At 42.3% G+C, this 18,448-nt stretch overlaps 2 protein-coding genes across 2 annotated transcripts in view; both read right to left on the bottom strand.

The window, feature by feature from the left end:
- LOC109614611 (rho GTPase-activating protein 29) overlaps positions 1-510 on the bottom strand; it is a 40,123-nt gene extending 39,613 nt beyond the window's left edge. Inside the window, exon 1 of the mRNA XM_034291395.1 lies at positions 367-510. The gene's annotated coding sequence lies outside the window, so the exon portion shown is untranslated. The remainder of the gene's footprint in view (positions 1-366) is intronic.
- A 1,336-nt stretch (positions 511-1,846) lies between these two features.
- LOC106024246 (myosin heavy chain, fast skeletal muscle-like) lies at positions 1,847-17,197 on the bottom strand. Its single transcript, XM_034291526.1, has 40 exons — positions 17,119-17,197; positions 16,339-16,566; positions 14,931-15,074; positions 14,340-14,496; positions 14,087-14,114; positions 13,844-13,952; positions 13,632-13,724; positions 13,434-13,494; positions 13,204-13,302; positions 12,895-12,998; positions 12,326-12,464; positions 12,076-12,194; positions 11,767-11,916; positions 11,509-11,679; positions 10,991-11,294; positions 10,778-10,842; positions 10,605-10,692; positions 10,379-10,496; positions 10,165-10,288; positions 9,797-9,933; positions 8,897-9,152; positions 8,463-8,705; positions 8,058-8,234; positions 7,832-7,977; positions 7,579-7,669; positions 7,032-7,421; positions 6,814-6,940; positions 6,502-6,620; positions 6,208-6,404; positions 5,901-6,084; positions 5,607-5,772; positions 5,278-5,402; positions 4,869-5,177; positions 4,465-4,668; positions 4,208-4,333; positions 3,901-4,071; positions 3,440-3,544; positions 3,257-3,352; positions 2,836-2,967; positions 1,847-2,031 (listed from the first exon to the last, which is right to left on the bottom strand). Exons 2-40 carry the CDS (start codon positions 16,552-16,554, stop codon positions 2,011-2,013), a joined length of 5,811 nt encoding a protein of 1,936 aa, XP_034147417.1. The 5' UTR covers positions 16,555-16,566; positions 17,119-17,197; the 3' UTR covers positions 1,847-2,010.
- Positions 17,198-18,448: the final 1,251 nt, after the last annotated feature.

The following is an 18,448-nucleotide window of genomic DNA, read 5'->3' as shown; positions in this document are numbered from 1 at the left end:
TACTGTACTTGTGATATTCAGGGTACTGTAAAATTAAAAGGGACATGGGTGATTCCTGCGCTAATGTTGCACCACAATAGCATAGCCTAAGCAATTCATCTTTTAAAAACACAACAGCGGTATTTAATTCCAAAATACAATGAAAAGTCAAAGAAAAATATATACGTGAAGGATGTAATCTAGCCGTTTTAAACAGGGGGAATCTCCGCTGTAGACTGTGGTTCTGGAAGACCAACTGTATAGTAGTATACTAACGCCAGCCACTGCTACTAACGTTACGTTACTAGCTCGAGTCGAGCCCTAGCCCGAAACGCTATAGTAAACAGTTGAAATAATAATTCCTATCAAAACATAACAAAAACCCACCTGACGTGCACTTCAGCGGCATTTCAACACGATTCTTAAGTAAGGTTCCCTGAATAAAAATCCAAATGTGAATAGAAAATTACATCTTTTGAAGGAGAGGAGCGTGGTTGGTGATCTGACCCACGTCTTTAGCTAGCTACGTAACCGAAGTTTTGTCTGTTGTTCATCAAGTCAATCTCCGTTCACTTTGTCAGCCTCCAGTCACGTGACGCTGGAAAACTACTTTTTACTGGATGTCACGCAGTGGACGCACAGCTTCAAGCTTTAATCCGCAGTGCTAATTGTTTTATTTACACTCTGAATAACGACTCGCAGGCCCATTCTGTGAAGTTGGCCAGAATCGTGTTTAGTCAATCAAGCAAATCAATCAAATGTATTTATAAAGCTCTTCTTTACATCAGCAGTTTTACAAAAACACCCAGCCTGAAACCCCAAGCAAGCAACAAGAGTGTTGAAGCACAGTGGCTAGGAAAAATCACCTAACTCCCTTTGGTAAAAGTGTAACAGTGTAATAACGCATTAGGGAACAACACGAATAGTTTGGTCCATGTAAATAAGAATGTGTAATGTTTCATATGCACTAAAGTAATTGTTAACAGTAACAAAATCATAATATCAATACTGCTGTGTTGTGGGTAGATTAGATGCAGTATGCAATATCTTTCCAATTACTATAGGGGTTCACTATGGACACACATTTTAATATACTATTTTAATTAATAATAATACACAATTAACATCAAAATGATTTAAATATTAAATATAAATGGTGTTGATATATAAGTACCTAAATGATACGCACCCTCACACTGCCCATAAAGCTGATACGGAGCAGTGCGGCCAGATGTTTTGTTCAAGTCTTGCATAGGCTTGTGTTTGGACTTTGAGAGGAATGGAGCAGGACTGGATCATCAGATAACATTTATGTATATTGGCTGCTTCTGTGTTCTTGTGTTCTTCACCTCGCAAATGTCTCTCAAGCGCCATCGTCGAGACGTGAAGCCACCACACATTGGAATATGGAAGAGGCGGCCTCTAGTGGCTGTAATGCAGCCACACTGTACAGTGCTCAGCGCCAAAGGAGGAATTTAAGGGGCTCTTCCCCTCCGAGGATCTTAGCCGCGGTGTGTATCTGGTTTGGGAGATTTCTAGGGCGGTGAGTTTTGTTTTACGCAATATTGCACAGAAGGAGCACATAAATGCTTTTTGGCGAAACAACTCACATCAAATCTGAAACATAAATGTAGTCATGTTTTGTTTCATTTCGCGAAACCTCCATTGTATACTGATCACGTTAAGAAATTATTTGTTTTAAGCAATGTATTTGTAAGTGCCTCTAAATGAAATGTATTTTCCATTTTCACGGATACTCCTGACCTTGTACTGTACGTGATAGAACGGCTTGAGGGCGTCCTAGAGTAAAAATAAACACATCCATGTGTTCCTGAAAAATCTGCACAAATTTACCACAATCAAGGAAGTCAGTAGGGAACCATCGTTTTAATATTGTTTGATGAGCAATATAAGTCCACATACACAAAGGAAGTGTATGTAGACGCCACAACACTTTATTCAAGTCTAAATTTCACCATGAAAATCATATTTTATGCAACACAGGAAAATGATGATATTTTTCCTTCTTGTTCATTCAGCAGCTTCTTTTCCCTGTGAAGAAAGAAAACCTTGGATCAGTATACAATGAACATGGGATGTTGCTCCACATCTGACCCAAACCCTTCAAATGGGTACATTTGGAGAGCTGCCATAGTGAGCACTTATGGAACCTAACTTCCCCAGGAATGAAACAACCGATTTTTCAGCTGGTCAGATTCAACCTACGACATTTCTATTCACACCAACTTCCTCACTGGTGGGACTTCAAGGCTTTGTACTTGGCTTAGCACAAAACGTTTTAATGTTTGAAATAATATTTGTGTTTCCTTTTTATCTGAAATGTGCTTCTTGGTAACTATTTGATTGAGTTTGAAGGGTCTTTATTGACATCTGGCATACTAAATCATAGGTGATATTGGTACCGTCAGAGGTACTGTGCATACTAAATCATAGGTGATATTGGTACTGTCAGAGGTACTGTGCATACTAAATCATAGGTGATATTGGTACTGTCAGAGGTACTGTACATACTAAATCATAGGTGATATTGGTACTGTCAGAGGTACTGTGCATACTAAATCATAGGGGATATTGGTACTGTCAGAGGTACTGTGCATACTAAATCATAGGTGATATTGGTACTGTCAGAGGTACTGTGCATACTAAATCATAGGTGATATTGGTACTGTCAGAGGTACTGTGCATACTAAATCATAGGTGATATTGGTACTGTCAGAGGTACTGTACATACTAAATCATAGGTGATATTGGTACTGTCAGAGGTACTGTACATACTAAATCATAGGTGATTTTGGTACTGTCAGAGGTACTGTAGGTTTAGCAGCGGTTCTGTACCTTTCCACCGTCTCGGGTCTTGGCTCTGAGCTTGTTGACCTGAGTCTCAGCGATGTCAGCGCGCTCCTCCGCCTCCTCCAGCTCATGCTGCACCTTCCTGAACTTGGACATGTGGCCATTGGCTGCCTCCTCCTGGGTGGAGTAAAGAGGGAATACAATTTGGATTGATGGATTTGGGGTAGCAGTTTTTAAAGGGAGATGAGCTGAGAAAGTAACGTTCAAACGAGGGATCAAATGGCAGCTGTTAGGGGCATCAGCTCTGGCGCACACAGCGAATATATGTTGAACCCCCCTCTCCTTTAAGTTGTTCGCACATAAGCATAGCAGGAACTCAGAAATGTCTGTACCTTCTTAAAAGATCTCTGGTGAGGACATGGTTTAATGTATCATTTCCAAGCGCTTGACCAAGTCTGTTACTCACCGCTTCCTCAGCCTGTCTCTTGTAGGCTTTCACCTTCAACTGCAGCTTATCTACCAGGTCCTGAAGTCTGGCCACATTCTTCTTATCCTCCTCAGTCTATGGGACAAGTCAAGGAGTCATTACCACAGAACCCAGGCCATTCTCTGTTAGTGTCAAGGATGTGGACACAGCATATTATCCTACCTGGTAAGTGAGCTCCTTGACTCTGCGCTCATATTTGCGGACTCCCTTGATGGCGTCTACACCTCTCCTCTGCTCCGCCTCCACCTCTGACTCCAGCTCACGCACCTTTGTGGAAAAGATTAACAAAGCAATTTTTGTTAAGGTGATTAAATCAGTTTCTTCCACCCCAGAGCTGCCCCAACTGTGTCCTGGAGAGCGGCTATGCTGTAGGTGCCCTCTCCCACCCTAATATGGCACACACAACTATAAATACGTAGCTAGATAGAAAGATAAAGGACGTTTTCGCTGAGGCTGGAGAGGACACCCATAGGTCTCCATGTACAGGGCGGAGCAGCCCTGTTCCACCCAGGCAAGGAGACAACTGTTCACTGACGGGGTCAGTAATGACAACTAAGAGACGTTATTTCAACATGTGCCACCGTTTTCATAGGACAAAGACTTTCAATCCACCGTTAACTCACCCTGGACTCCAGTTTCTGGAGTTGCTTCTTGCCGCCCTTCATGGCCAGATTCTCAGCCTCATCCAGACGATGCTGCAGGTCCTTGACTGTGACCTCCAGGTTCTTCTTCATCCTCTCCAGGTGAGAGCTGGTGTCCTGCTCCTTCTTCAGCTCCTCGGCCATCATGGCCGCCTGGAAGGGTGTTTAGATTTGCACACCAATCGGTATAAATTGCCTTTGAGATCTTTGTTGCGATAACAAGGCCAGATAACAATAATCCTTCGGGCCAGATGAAGTGCATGTCATTCAAAAGATAGTTGGAACTTACGTCAGTGATGGCCTTCTTAGCCTTCTCCTCTGCATTCCTGGCCTCCTGGACAATGTCCTCCACTTCTCCCTGGACCTGCACCAGGTCAGACTCCAGCTTCTTCTTGGTGTTCAGAAGGCTGGTGTTCTGGAAGAGGTAACAAGGGAACTTACCAGGCAGGATGAACTTCTAGAACCTAGCACTGTCAAATTCACAGCTTTTCAAAATGGCAGGGTGAAAAGAACATGGGTTAATTAGAAAAGTCTTTCGACCCGTACCTGGGAGTGTAGCAGTCCTACGCGCTCGCTGGCGTCAACCAGCTCATTCTCAGCCACCTTACGGCATCGCTCTACTTGCTCCAGAGCAACTCTCAGCTCCTCGATTTCGGCCACCATCAGGCTGTTCCTGCGCTCCACCATGGCTGCCTGCTCCTTGCTGTCCTCTGAGGCGCGGACAGCATCATCAAGGTGCAGTTGGGCATCCTAGAGATCACAATGACATGGATTCATTATGACTGCGCCGATGGAAGTGTTGATTGGTAGGAATTTGACCAGCGTCCCTTTATTTGCATAGTATATTAATCAAGTCTATTCCATTCCTCTGCACTGTTCTCTTCTACAGAATGGCTAAGAAATCCTTCCCCATGTTCAGGTTTATGAGCCTGATGTCCGACTCATTTTACCTTGAGCTGTCCCTGGACGTTCCTCAGCTGTTTCTGGGACTCTGCAGCCTGTCTGTTGGCGTGGCTCAGCTGGATCTCCATCTCATTCAGGTCTCCCTCCATCTTCTTCTTCACCCTCAGAGCGTCATTCCTGCTCCTGATCTCTGAGTCCAGGTTGGTCTGCATGGAATCCATCATCCTCTGGCTGTTCCTCTTGATCTGCTCCATCTCCTCGTCCTTCTCTGCCAACTTCCTGTCCACCTCACCCTTGATCTGGTTCAGCTCCAGCTGCACCCGCAGAATCTTAGATTCCTCATGCTCAAGTGTGCCCTGGACAAAAACAAAAGCAGTCAAGGAAAATGTGTTCACTACATTTAGATGCATATAATATATTTAATTAGACTCCTCGTGAAACAGTTTTAGTTTGTACCTCGGCCTCCTCCAGAGCGGTCTGGATCTCAGACTTCTCTGTCTCCACGGTCTTCTTGGCTTTCTCCAATTCGTGGATGCTCTTGCCAGTCTCTCCAATTTGCTCGGTCAGGTCAGAGATCTCCTCTACACACAGAAACAAGGGCAGTATAGACTTGGGAGGTGTTCAGTCAAATCAACCTTACATAATGGTTAATTAACTAGCATTTCTTACTGTATTGCAAATATAATTTCCCCACATCATTGGGTTGTTGGGTTGAAATGTTGGATTGATTAAAACATTCAAAACATTAGTAACTGAGACAAATACAATTCATAACAGATGCTCACGTTGCAGGTTCTTGTTTTCTCTCTTCAGAGTCTCTAGATGATCCAGGGCCTCCTCATAGGAATTCTTCATCTTGAAGAGTTCAGTGCTCATAGAGCGCGCCTCCTTCTGAGATCCTTCCAGCTCAGCCTGGCCTTCCTCGTACTTCTGTTTCCACTCTGCCAGAACCTTAGGAAATCCATGTGATTTTCATTAGAATGGCAAAGAGTTTTGAATCAGAAACATGCTGTAATTTTACTAGAATTGATCACATGCAGGCAACAAATATCACTTTAGTTGGGTTTTATAAATTTTACCTTGTCAAAGTTCCTCTGCTTCTTGTCAAGGTTGGCGGCCATTGCATTGGCTCTTTCAACATCAATCATGAGGTCTTCCACCTCTCCCTGCAGCCTCTGCTTGGTCTTCTCCAGGGAGGCGCACTTTGAGTTGGTTGCCTGAATGGTCTCCTCAGCTTCCTGCAGACGTTGAGCCAGCTTCTTCCTGTAGGAGAACAGAGAGTTTACATAGTTTACTATAAATAGACTCAACATGTTTTTAGAACCCTTTAGAACTCTTAACATCCACATCCCATGTGTGAAATTGTTGCTGTTGTGTGTGACTCACTTGGCCTCCTCCAGCTCCTCAGTGCGCTGGATGGCATCAGTTTCATACTTAGTTCTCCACTGAGCCACCTCACTGTTGGCCTTGGACATGCCACGCTGCAGCTCTGCCTTGGCCTCCTGCTCCTCCTCAAACTGCTCCCTCAGGAGGTCACAGTCATGGCGGGCAGACTGGACACCATGGGCCAATGCGTTTTTAGCCTGTGAGAGTGGAAGACCACAAAATTGGGGCTTCACTAAAACAAATACAGTTGTCTCCAAACTTTGTGGTCAGTGGTAACCATTTTGAGTTACTTACCTTGATCTCCTCCTCAATCTGCCTCTTCAATTCATCAACCTGCTGGGTGAATGCCTGTTTGCCTCTCGTCAGCTGGGACACAAGGCTTTCCTTCTCATCCAGCAGCCGGCCAAATTCACCTGCAGCGACAAAGGGCTATCTTTTAAAAAGGGTCTGTAAACCTCTGCAAATCATGTATGTGTCTTAAGGCATTGTTTGATGCTGAATAGTACAGTAGAAACGCACTATGTTCCTAGAGGTTGTTTGACTTCCCCAAGTATGTTATTGTATTTTACTGTATGTAAACCACTGAATTGTGGTCCATGATTGTACCGTTTTCTGTCAGGAGTCTGGCCCTCTGTCCACTGATGTCGTTGATCTGACGAACGTTCTCATCATTCTTAGTCTTGATCTCACTCAGCTGGTCTTCAAGAGTACGACACATCTTTTCTAGATTGCCCTGTTAGTGAAACATAATTCATTAATATATGGGACTCCTGCAATTGACCTGCTTGTAATTGACCCTGCTTGAGCAATGCATCAGTACTCACCTTAGACTTGGCGACAGCCTCCATGTTGCTGGAGAGGTCATCAATCTCCATCTTGTACTCGCTCTTTTCCTTCTCCAGCTTCTGCTTGACGCGCTGCAGGTTGTCGATCTGCTCCCCGAGTTCAGCCACACTGTCGGCCTGCTTCTTGCGCAGAGCGGCGGCAGTGGCCTCGTGTTGCAGGGTGGACTCTTCTAGATCACGACGCAGCTTCTGGAATTCAGCCTCACGCTTCTTGTTCATCTCAATCTGAGCAGCAGTGGCGCCTCCGGCCTCCTCCAGTCTCTCGCTGATCTCCTCAAGTTCCCTGGACAGATCGGCCCTCTGCTTCTCCACCTTGGCCCTGGCAGCACGCTCAGCCTCTATCTCCTCCTCCAGCTCCTCAATACGGGCCTAACAGGAGCACGGAAAGTATTCTTGCATCACTGTGTTCATACAAAGCCTGTTGTATGGAATCTTAAACCACAACTTACTGAGAGAAACCAAGAAAAATGTACTTCTAGAATGAACTTTTTTACAGATCTTAAGTGTCATTAGCTGTAGATCTTACCTGGAGTTCCTTAATTTTCTTCTGCAGCTGAGCTCCCATAGATTGCTCATCCTCAATCTTGCTGAGGAGCTGGCTGGTCTCAAAGTCCTTCCTAAGAAACACAAACACATTGATTGCCAAGTTATTATTGTCAGTATCATAACATTACATTTTGGTTTTGAGAATCTGATGTATATGCTAATTCATTATTTGTTCATTATTCGAAAAAGCTTTATTTCGATGTGGCAGGTAATGGTCATTCTTATTTTTTTACTTCTTAATTTTCTCATCGGACTGCTGTTTGTCATTCTCCAGGTCCATTATGGACTCCTGTGCCATTTTCAGATCGCCTTCCAGCTTTCGCTTGGCTCTCTCAAGGTCCATACGGAGTTTTTTCTCTTGTTCCAGAGAGCCCTCAAGCTACAAGTAAAAGCATAATTTTTATTAAATAAAAATCCATAGATTATATTATCTTCTATAATTTCATCAAGTTCACTCACATCATCAACTTGCTGTTCCAGCTTGGTCTTGGCCTTGGTCAGAGTGTTGACTTTGTCCTCCTCTGCCTGCAGGTCATCCAGGGTCTGCTGGTGGGCCTCTTGGAGGGCTTTCTTCTCTTTGGTCAGCTTGGCAACACTCTCCTCCACAGAGGACATCTCCTCTGTCAGGTTTTTAACCTGTAACCAGACAAAGAAATTAATTTATGGTCAGCAAGGGTAGATTATGTTTTAGGAACCCTTTTAGCTGAATTCAAGGCAGCTACTAATCTCCCAGGGGTCTAAACTGAAAAATAATTAAATAATCACAATACAACATATCAAACATAACAACATATAAGAATACAACATATCAAAGATTATGTTTAATGCATGACTGTTTAGTCTGTTACTTTCTTAATACTAGACCTTGTTTTCAGTGGCGTGCTTCTCCTTCTCCACTTTGGCCAGGGTGAGCTCCAGGTCATCAATGTCCTTCTTCAGCTCAGAACACTCATCTTCCAGCTTCCTCTTCTTGGCAGTCAACTCAGCATTCATCTCCTCCTCATCCTCCAGCCTCTCGGTCGTCTCTTTGAGTTTGGCCTCCAGCTGGATCTTGCTCTTGATGAGTCCCTCACACCTCTCCTCAGCATCGTTCAGATTCTCTGATTCCTGGGTTCAGAAAAACAAAAACAAACATTTGCTATCACTTTCAGTATCACCATACAGACTGCATTTTGTATCTGACCCAATCAATATAATTTATGACATAAAGAGTAATTTGGGTGAAAGAAGTGGCCACATGGCCTGATGTGGAAAGTTGCCAAGCAGAAAATATAAATATGTAATTTTTTCTCCCTCACAGATGCCACTTGGAGTGCCAGGTCATTCTTCTCCTGAAGCATGGAGACCATCTTCTCCTCCAACTCCTTCTTTTTGGCCAGAGCCTTGGCCAGGTCTGTCTTCATCTTCTCATAGTTCTCCTTCATGTTGGCCAGCTCCTTCTCAGTCTCAGCGCTCTTCAACAGGGGCTTGATCTTGAAGTAGACCTTCATCCATGGCCAGGTTTTGACATTCATGAATGAGCGGATGTTGTACTGGATGGTGAAGACAGCCTCTCTGGATTACAGAAACAACAGATTGGCAGGGTGAATGACAAGCTAAATGACACATTCTGGGGTTCAAGGACCAAAGTGGCACTCATTAACATGATTAGCAGATATCACACGTTCTCATTTTCATAGCTTGCTAAATCCCTCAACTGAAGATGTTGTACTGGACGGTGAAAACAGCGTCTCTAGTAGACAAAACCAAACTTCTAGTAAACCGCAGAGGAATGGGTTCTGGCATATGTAACCCATCTTTAATTATTGAACAACGCTTTAGATGCAACAAGTAATTAAGTATTTTAAGTTTTGTCAATAATAGGAGGAAAATCATCACTAAAGTCAAAGACCAACATGCAGCTCCGGAAAAAATTAAGAGACCACTGCACCATTTCTTTCCTTTCCAAAAAAGTAGAAAAGGAAAGTTTTGAGTAAAGGAACAGAAGTATAAAAATTCTCTAAATTTGAACCGTTCTGTTCCTCACTTAAAACCTTCCTTTTTGACTTTTTTGGAAAGGAAAGAGAGAAAAATTAGGATGTAAATGAGGATTATAATAAATGGTCATTCGAATGAATTCACAGCGTGCACAGTGTTTCACCATGATACGTTGTGTACTCTTCAGAGACAGCTTTGCCAATATGCCTACTCTTCCTCACCTCCTCTCCATCATCTTGGTGAACTCTCTCCTCATGAGGAACCCACGGCTGAGAGCCTGGACCAAGCCAACCAGAGCAGCCAGCTTCTCATCTCTCATCTCCTCCAGGACGCCCAGCAGACCCGCTTTGAAGAACACCTGAGACACAGGTAGACGTGGTCAATTATGAAACCAGATTCAAGAGGGTTGTAGGAAGGTTTGGTTGAAGAGAGGGAAACACCAACCCCAGGTTGTTTTGAATGACACACATTAGATTGTCTACAAACAAACAATTGGTTGGTTAAATTAAAAGAAAAAATGAAAGGATGAATCGAATTTTCATTAAAGCTGTGTTTTGGTGTGAGGATTTGCTCTGGGTATTTGTCTGACCTTGGTGTGTCCAAACTTGTAATCCTCGTGATTTATATCAATGGACCCAAGCAGCTTCTCAGAAGCCTTCTTGTTGTCCATGAACTGGCCCTCTGGGATGACACTGGCATTCAGCACTTTGTACCTAAATGAGAAGACATTAGGTTTTAATTGTTATTATATATTATTCGGATGTAACGGGGGGTGAGGTGCATTTGCGTTTTCATGTGTGTACCTCTGCTTGAAGTCAGCATAGATGATTCTGCTGGGGAAGCCCTTTCTGCAGATCCTGATGCCCTCCAGTACACCATTACACCTCAGCTGGTGGATGACTAGGAAGTTCTCCATCAGACCTGGTAAAGCAAAATAGGTCTCTGTTAATATTTATTAACTAGTTACAGACTGGAATTGGTAAGGTTTATTTACAGGTAACGTGATATTTTACTCTATATTTAATGCACCTGGAGTCTTTGACTCGTTGGGGATGAGACAGCGCACAAAGTGGGGATGAGTGCTCCTCAGGTTGGTCATCAGCTTGCCCAGGTTCTCCTGTAGGAGAGTTGCAAATCATTTTGTTTGAACCTTTGATGATAATCATGGACTAAAAAAATATATAGAAATGTATACAACTCACTCTGAACTGGGAGGACACTGTCTGCATGGAACCACCCTTCTTCTTGCCTCCTTTTTTGTTTGTATCTGTTGCAGTTGGGAAAGTATAAAATTATTTCAAGAGAATCACATTGATCGAAGTCAGTTAATCAATCTTATAATTCACACATTGTGATAGATTTAAACATACTGAGAGAAGATTTATCTATATATTTTGACGTGATGCTAGTCTTACCCTCAGGTGGGGCAGCAGGATAAAGGGAAGCCAACAGTTTGACTGAAGACTTTCCATACAGTAGAATAACTGAGTCATTCAGGGGGTCCTTGTTCTTCTCCAGCCAGCCAGTGATGTTGTAGTCCACAGTGCCGGCGTAGTGCACCAGGGAGAAGTGGGCCTCTGCTTTGCCTTTGGCTGGCTTGGGCTTCTCAAACGCCTTGGTTTTGCCAAGATGCTGGTCATTCAGCTTGTTCTTGAAGGTTGTGTCTGATGCCTTGGGGAACATGCACTCCTCTTCAAGGATGGAGAAGATGCCTAATGGCTTTACCAAAAGAAATGCATATCAAATTAATCATAAACATTTAGGATCACATTTAATTAGCATTCATGCTATTTGGATTTATATTTTTTAAGCAGGTTGTAGGACACATTCAGTTCAGCTCAACAGTCAGATGTACCACTTTGATAATATCTCAAACAGCACTCCCTATAAGTTAAGCTTTTACAGTCCAATACAGTCCTCGCAGACAGCTTACCTTTTCAATAAGCTCAATGCAGGCAGCCAAGTCCATGCCGAAGTCAATAAACGCCCAGACGATTCCCTCCTTCTTGTACTCCTCTTGCTCCAGGACAAACATGGTGTGGTTGAAGAACTGTTGCAGTTTCTCATTGGTGAAGTTGATGCACAGCTGTTCCATGCTGTTGTACTGTTGATCAAGGTTAGTGATCATTCTATACTCCAAGACAATAATCTTTCTCAATTACAACTAATAGTTTTGTGGTCTCTTACTCACATCAAAGATCTCAAACCCAGCAATGTCCAGCACACCGATGTAGAACTGCCTTGGGTTCTTGGTGTCCAACATCTCATTGATACGGATGACCATCCACAAGAACATCCTCTCATAGATGGACTTGGCCAGAGCCATGACTGCATTATAAACCTGCAATAATATTACCTCAAATTAATGCATGACTCCTCACCAGGTCTGGACTTAACGAGAATGGGATTACCAACAATGAAAAAGTAAAGAACGAATATGCTAAGCACTCCTCTACCAAAAGAAGAAGATAACAAGATTTCCTGTGTTTGTTCACTTTACCTGAGGAACAGTCTGTCCTTTGGTTACATACTCATTGCCGACCTTCACTCTGGGATAGCACAGACACTTCAACAGCTCTGCTGAGTTCAGGCCCAACAGGTAACCAATTTTATCAGCCACTGGAGAGAGAAACGAAGGACAGCCACACAGGTATCTCTGAGATGTCCTTCCTTTGCTTCATGTTGTATTTCTCATGTGTTTAAGTTCTCCTATTGGGACTGTGTGCAGAGTGTCTGTCAGTGCGACTCACCCTCTGTGCTGTCTGCCTCGGCCTGTTCCTCACGCTGCTTCTGCTTGAATTTCAAGTTGCCATGGTGCATGACGGCTCCTGTCAGCTTGTAGATGGACATCTTCTCCTCATTACTGAAGCCCAGGATCGTAATGGCATCCTGGTAACAGAGAGGCAGTGCAACAGGGATGAACGGTAGTTTGCTCGGCTATGACACAACACACAACATTTCTGTAGTAATTCCAGCACAAACGGGATTAACAGAATTGACTGGCTTTTCTGTTGGCCAAAACAACAGGCTGAATACAACAGGTTTAGATCTTACATTGACATTTTTACTTACAGGAAGTGGTGTGTGTGGGTGACAGTTGAAATGACGTGTGTGTGTGTGTGTGTGTGAGTTGAAGTGTCAGTGTGGGCGAGTGATTTTATTGTGGTTGCCTCAAGTTGAAGTGTTAATGGATTAGGAGATGCCTAAATAACACAAGGGGCTCAGCTGCCAACAATCTGAACTTTACAATGCATTCCTTGTGTGTAGTCGTCCCACCCAAGACATTTCTATGGTTTTGTTAACCCTTTGTGTGACTCACGTCTGTGGCGTCCAGCTCTACTTTGTCATCGATGCTGGCCACAGTGATCTGACCCTGACTGATCATAGGGAAGTCGTAGGGGTTGGTGGTGATCAGGGTCATTTCTGTGGACAACAGAGAGAATGGAAATTGAATCGCATAGAACTCTGCTTTCAGCTCGTTCAGTTTCCCACTAGCGACACAGTAACCATGCAACTATAGGCGGAAGCAGTGGTGTGGCGGTGCCTGGAAAAGAGGGTACCCAGCATGCACCAGTGTATACCCTGCGCTACACCGCTGATTATAACAGTTTTACTACTGTGGCCTCACCGACTAGTTCAGGTTTGTGATTGGTCATCATCTGGTAGAAGATGTGGTAGCCTCTCTCATCGGGCAGCTGGAAGGACACTCTGGACTTCTCCAGCAGGTCTGAGAGTTGAAGCCAGTTGAAGGGAGTAAGACAGAGCCGGGGCATGGGATAACATTACATGTCCTCATATGTCCTCTAAAACCCGTTCTGTGTTACTTTAGAAAAACACTGACCAACAAAACCAACTTACAGGTCTCAATGTCAGCTTTAGCCAGTTTGCCCCCTTGAAAGTGAATCCTGATGAATTTACCCTGTAGTAAAGGATTAGTAAAGGATTAGTACATTTAGCATTTTACTTAGTCCTTCTGACTTGTAGCAGTTTGTTGACTATATAGAACCACTGGTTATTTTTTTAAGGTCACTTCCATAGAAAGCCCTTCATACTTACAAAGCGAGATGAGTTGTCATTCCTCACTGTCTTGGCATTACCATAAGACTCCAGCAGAGGGTTGGCTGCAATGATCTGGTCCTCAAGAGACCCCTGATTGAAGCAAACATAAGATGCTTAACGACTTGTAAACACGTGTCTTGGGACAGGATTCCCTGCTGGAGGTTTACACAGCTCACCAAATTCAAATGTATTACAAAGGCATCACGTACCTGCATTTTGGTTGGGTCTACTTCCTTCTTGACACCAGAAACTGCGATGGTGGCAAAGTACTGGATGACACGTTTGGTGTTGACAGTCTTTCCTGCACCGGATTCTCCACTGTTTTATATTACAGTGAAAGACATTATTGATTGATTGCCTTTCATTAACATGATTGACAGAAATACTTTTATTAACGTGATTGAAAGATTGAATCAATGTTGGTCATTTATTCAATCACACAAACTACGTACGTAATCAGGACGGACTGGTTTTCCTTGTCTGGAACCAAAAAGAATATTGTTTATCATTCTTAAACAACATAGTGTTGCATTATTGATTGAAAAAATTGCTGAATTATCATTATTGCATCCATAAATGACCATGAATTTAAATTAGGAACGTTTTCCATTCAAGATTTCTCGTAAATTGCTTTGAACTACACTAGAAAATGTGATTCTATCCCTTCTCCATTTATTCATCCATCCATCCAACCAGAGCTCGTACCAATCATCATGAACTGAAAGGCGTTGTCAGAGACGGAGAAGATGTGGGGTGGAGCCTCCATCCTCTTCTTCCCTCTGTAGGCGTTGACGACCTCTTCATCGTACACTGGGAGCCACTTGTAGGGGTTCACCGTGGCACAGAAGAGCCCGGAGTAGGTCTGGATTAACATATCAGATTACATTAGGAGGTTATTAGTGAAGTCAGAATGACTTTTAGATGGATGTAGATGTGGATGTACTTTGGTCGACTCAAGTGAATCTATTGTGTTTGTTAAGGTTTCCACTGTTGTGATCAGTACTGATCTACCGACGTGAAAACATGGAGTTTTTTTTTTGTAAAAAATGATAAATAACTTTTCAATAACTCCAATCAATTTGCTTGTTTTCGTGTCAGGGATGATGTACAACATTGATCCAGATGATATACGGTACATTACCAGTGAAAAGTAATGTGGACACACGTAGTGGGGTGTGTTCAAACTTATGACTGGTACTGTAGAACAGTGGTCCTTTTTTGTCTTTGTACTGTACTCTATATGTAAATGTGTCACGTTCATTCGTTTGTGTGTGTGTGGTTACACAGGTTTCTTACGTAGATCATCCATGCTGCATAACGCTCTTTGAGGTTATACAAGACGGAGGCTTCATTCAGGTAGGTCATCATGGCCATGTCCTCAATCTTGTCATACTTAGGAGGGTTCATCTGATAGATGTCTGCTTCTTTGAACTCTTTTTCCTGGAACAGTCAAATAACAAGCATACAAAACAGGACACGACTGAGCTCCTAAAGTTTAATAAGATATACACTAATAATAATAAGACCTTTATTTGTAGAGCGCTTTTCTAGTACACTTACCCAAAGTGATTGACACTCAATAAAAATAGAAATATATTCAAATAATAATAAAAATATGTATAAAAACATATATATTATTTTGAAAAGAATAATAAATAAAGAAAAAAAAATAAACAAAATATAAAATCACAATCATAAAATATTAGTGAAAGCCATGAGTTTTTAGGTGAGATTTAACAGAATTCACAGACGTAGCATCTCATTCTGTGGTAGGCCGTTCCAGAGTTTAGGGGCCCGTATAGCAAAGGCCCGGTTCCCTTTAGTTTTCAATCTAGACTCCGGGACAGCCAGAAGTTCTTTTACAGCTAATCTGAGAGGCCTAACAGTGCAGTATGTGTTGAGCATGTCACTAATGTAATCAGGTGCCAGACCATCTAGTGCCTTAAAAGTGATAAGTAGAATTTTAAAATCTACTCTGAAATTCACTGGTAACCAATGTAGAGCTGCCAGCACTGGGGTTATATGAGACCTTGATTTAACGCTTGTAAGATGTCTGGCAGCTGAATTCTGCACAACTTGGAGTTTACCTAGGGACTTATTGTTGAGGCATGTGAACAAAGCATTACAGTAGTCTAGGCGAGATGAAATGAAAGCATGTATAATTGTCTCAGTGTCCTCAAAAGATAAAACCAGACTTATTTTGGCAATGTTTCTAAGTTGGTAAAAGCATGACTGCACCAGTTTTTTTGGGTTATATTGAAATTGTAACTCTGAATCAATAAAAACTCCCACATTTCTGGCGACAGGCACAATATTTATTTCCTAGCAAACCTACAACCAACCGAACGTCATCCGAAATAGATAGGCCAACAATGAAAACTTCAGTTTTATCATATTGAATGCATTGTTCCCATTTAATCCAACTACTTTGATATAATCAACCGTGATACATGGGATGCCTTCAGTGTTTGCACTGTGAAATCTGACATGGATCAGCGCCATCTTTAAAGAGCAAAAATGTGTGAAGGACCTAATCATGTTGAAACGTCTATTTTGCCTCAACAGTGGCACTATAAATACACTGCAGAAACACGTAAAACAGATTGCCGCTTTAATTCGTTGCCGTTTTTCCCTTTAAAACCTTACATTCTGTTACATAATCATTTGGTACATAATTTGGAGCTTGAATACTTTTCAGGCCTACCTCTGTCGTGCCATCAGGCCTGCTCACGCTCACTGTACACTTTCCCTGTGTTCGGCTTTTGATCAAACCCTTTAGGTAGAGCTCCTTGGGGTCCGTCACATAGCAGGCGTTCTTAGAGTCGAAGGGTGCAGCCTGAGCCTCAATCCTCTCCTTCTCAGGCTTGCGGAGGTATATGGCGGCCTTGCCGTAGATCTGCATCTCTGCATCCGTACTCATGGTGACGGATCACTGGGAAACAGATTAAGCAATTAGAGTTAGGTTAGGATAGGTTTGTGGTGTTGCCAGCAGAATATTTGGATCACATTTCTCAGACAATCTCTCCTTGTTTTTTCCCTTTACAAATGAATTTGTATTTTTTTGGAGATGCTGTAAAACGTTTGAACATTAGAACATTGGGATGTATACAGGCAAACATCACTCTAATTTAGTGTCTGAAGGGCATAAAATACATTGTGAATGGCATCATTAAACTCGTCCATAATCTCTACAACCATATGGTTTGAAACTTACTTACTTTACCACTCATTAGCAAAATGATTTCCTATAAAGTTCTAAACAAAGTTCTAAACATTCTAAACAGCTTTCTCAAATAGCAAATAAGTGCCGGAGTGCAACTTTTGTCTGCAACTGATAGTTGCAGTAAGACAGACACATTTAAAGGAGTATACTTTTTGTTTTACATTTTATATGAGTCCCACTTGATTGCAAAAATGATTAGAAACTAACATGAAAATATATACATTTAAAACTATTTTTACCCAATCCACACAGAGCACTCACCTACTGACTCAGATTTCAAAAGTGGTAATGAGACAAATGTCTGAAAGAATCTGGTAGACAGACTGACCAGAGGAAGAAGGTGTCTGAGAGATGCATACTGGGGTCTCAGCCAACTTATATACACGTCAAGCAAGTAAAAGTTAATTATAGACAACTCTCAGGAAGGGGATGGATTGGCTGAAAGACTAGCCCCACCCAATCCCAGGAGTGCCAGAATCCATTATGTTAACTTTTAATTGAGCTGACAATATTTAGTTCATGATGGAAATATCAAAGGTTTGATTAATCGAATGGATACTTTTAAATAAATGAACAAAAGAACCAGAAGAGCATTGGATGTGCTGAAGGACACGTATCTCGAAATTGACTATGCAGAGTCCGCTGGGAGTTTCTGGGATGAAGTAGGGGCTATGATCACACATTGGGTATCAATACATTTGAGAGAAAAGCGGGCTAAATACAAACAAAAGAACATCAGCTGGCTTCAATAATTGTGATATAGAAGTATTACATAATAGTTACAATAAAGTAAAATATTCCGTTATATCAACTAAAGCCTACACACTTAAGCTTGAGGCAGTTATGCAACTCTCAAGTGTAAGGTTCTAGAACAATATAATTGTTATGGTGACATCAATTTCTCATCTACATATGTACATCAAGACTTTTAAAGTAAAACAATTTCATACGTTTGTAAATCTATTGTAACTTTTTAATTGGTCAATTGTTGCTTAAATTTAATGTACCTGGTTCAACTAATGTGACATGCTGTTTATTCAAGTGCTTGAGATGTCTCATCCCACCTCATACTAATACAAAAAAACAAACATATGTTTTGTTCTCCAAACCTATTTGTAACTGCAATGATGGCATTGTAAAAGAAACAAAAAAGAACTGTTGGAGATGGCAGGCAGGCAGGCTAAGTCATTTCTTTATTAATATGGTTGTCATGGCCGCAGTCAAGGCTGGATGGAGAGAGCCTTATCACCACATAGACATCACATTGGAGTACATGATTTCAAATGTTGGAACCTTTTCTTTAATGTCCACAGTTGAGTAGAAGGTTCTCTTAGATTCAGCTAACTACCTCATAAATGTAACCACGAGTTACAAAAAAGATCTTGGATCAGCGTCCACATAATTACTGTATGTGCACACCTGACAAGCCAGAGGATTGACCTGTACACGAGCCAGCAAAGGGCAAAACTGACTTCACAGCCAAGAGGAGATTCTCATAGTGAGCATTATAACCTGGAAAGAACGATGTTGCGCAAATAATGCAGTGGACCGAGTCCAATCACGGCGAGCCAAGTCGCGGAGAAATAGTGCT

Source organism: Esox lucius, chromosome 3 (genome assembly GCF_011004845.1).
Source record: "Esox lucius isolate fEsoLuc1 chromosome 3, fEsoLuc1.pri, whole genome shotgun sequence".
Classification (NCBI taxonomy): domain Eukaryota; kingdom Metazoa; phylum Chordata; class Actinopteri; order Esociformes; family Esocidae; genus Esox; species Esox lucius.
The sequence above is the reverse complement of the archived record's forward strand: the minus strand, read 5'-3'. Positions and strand labels throughout refer to the sequence as shown.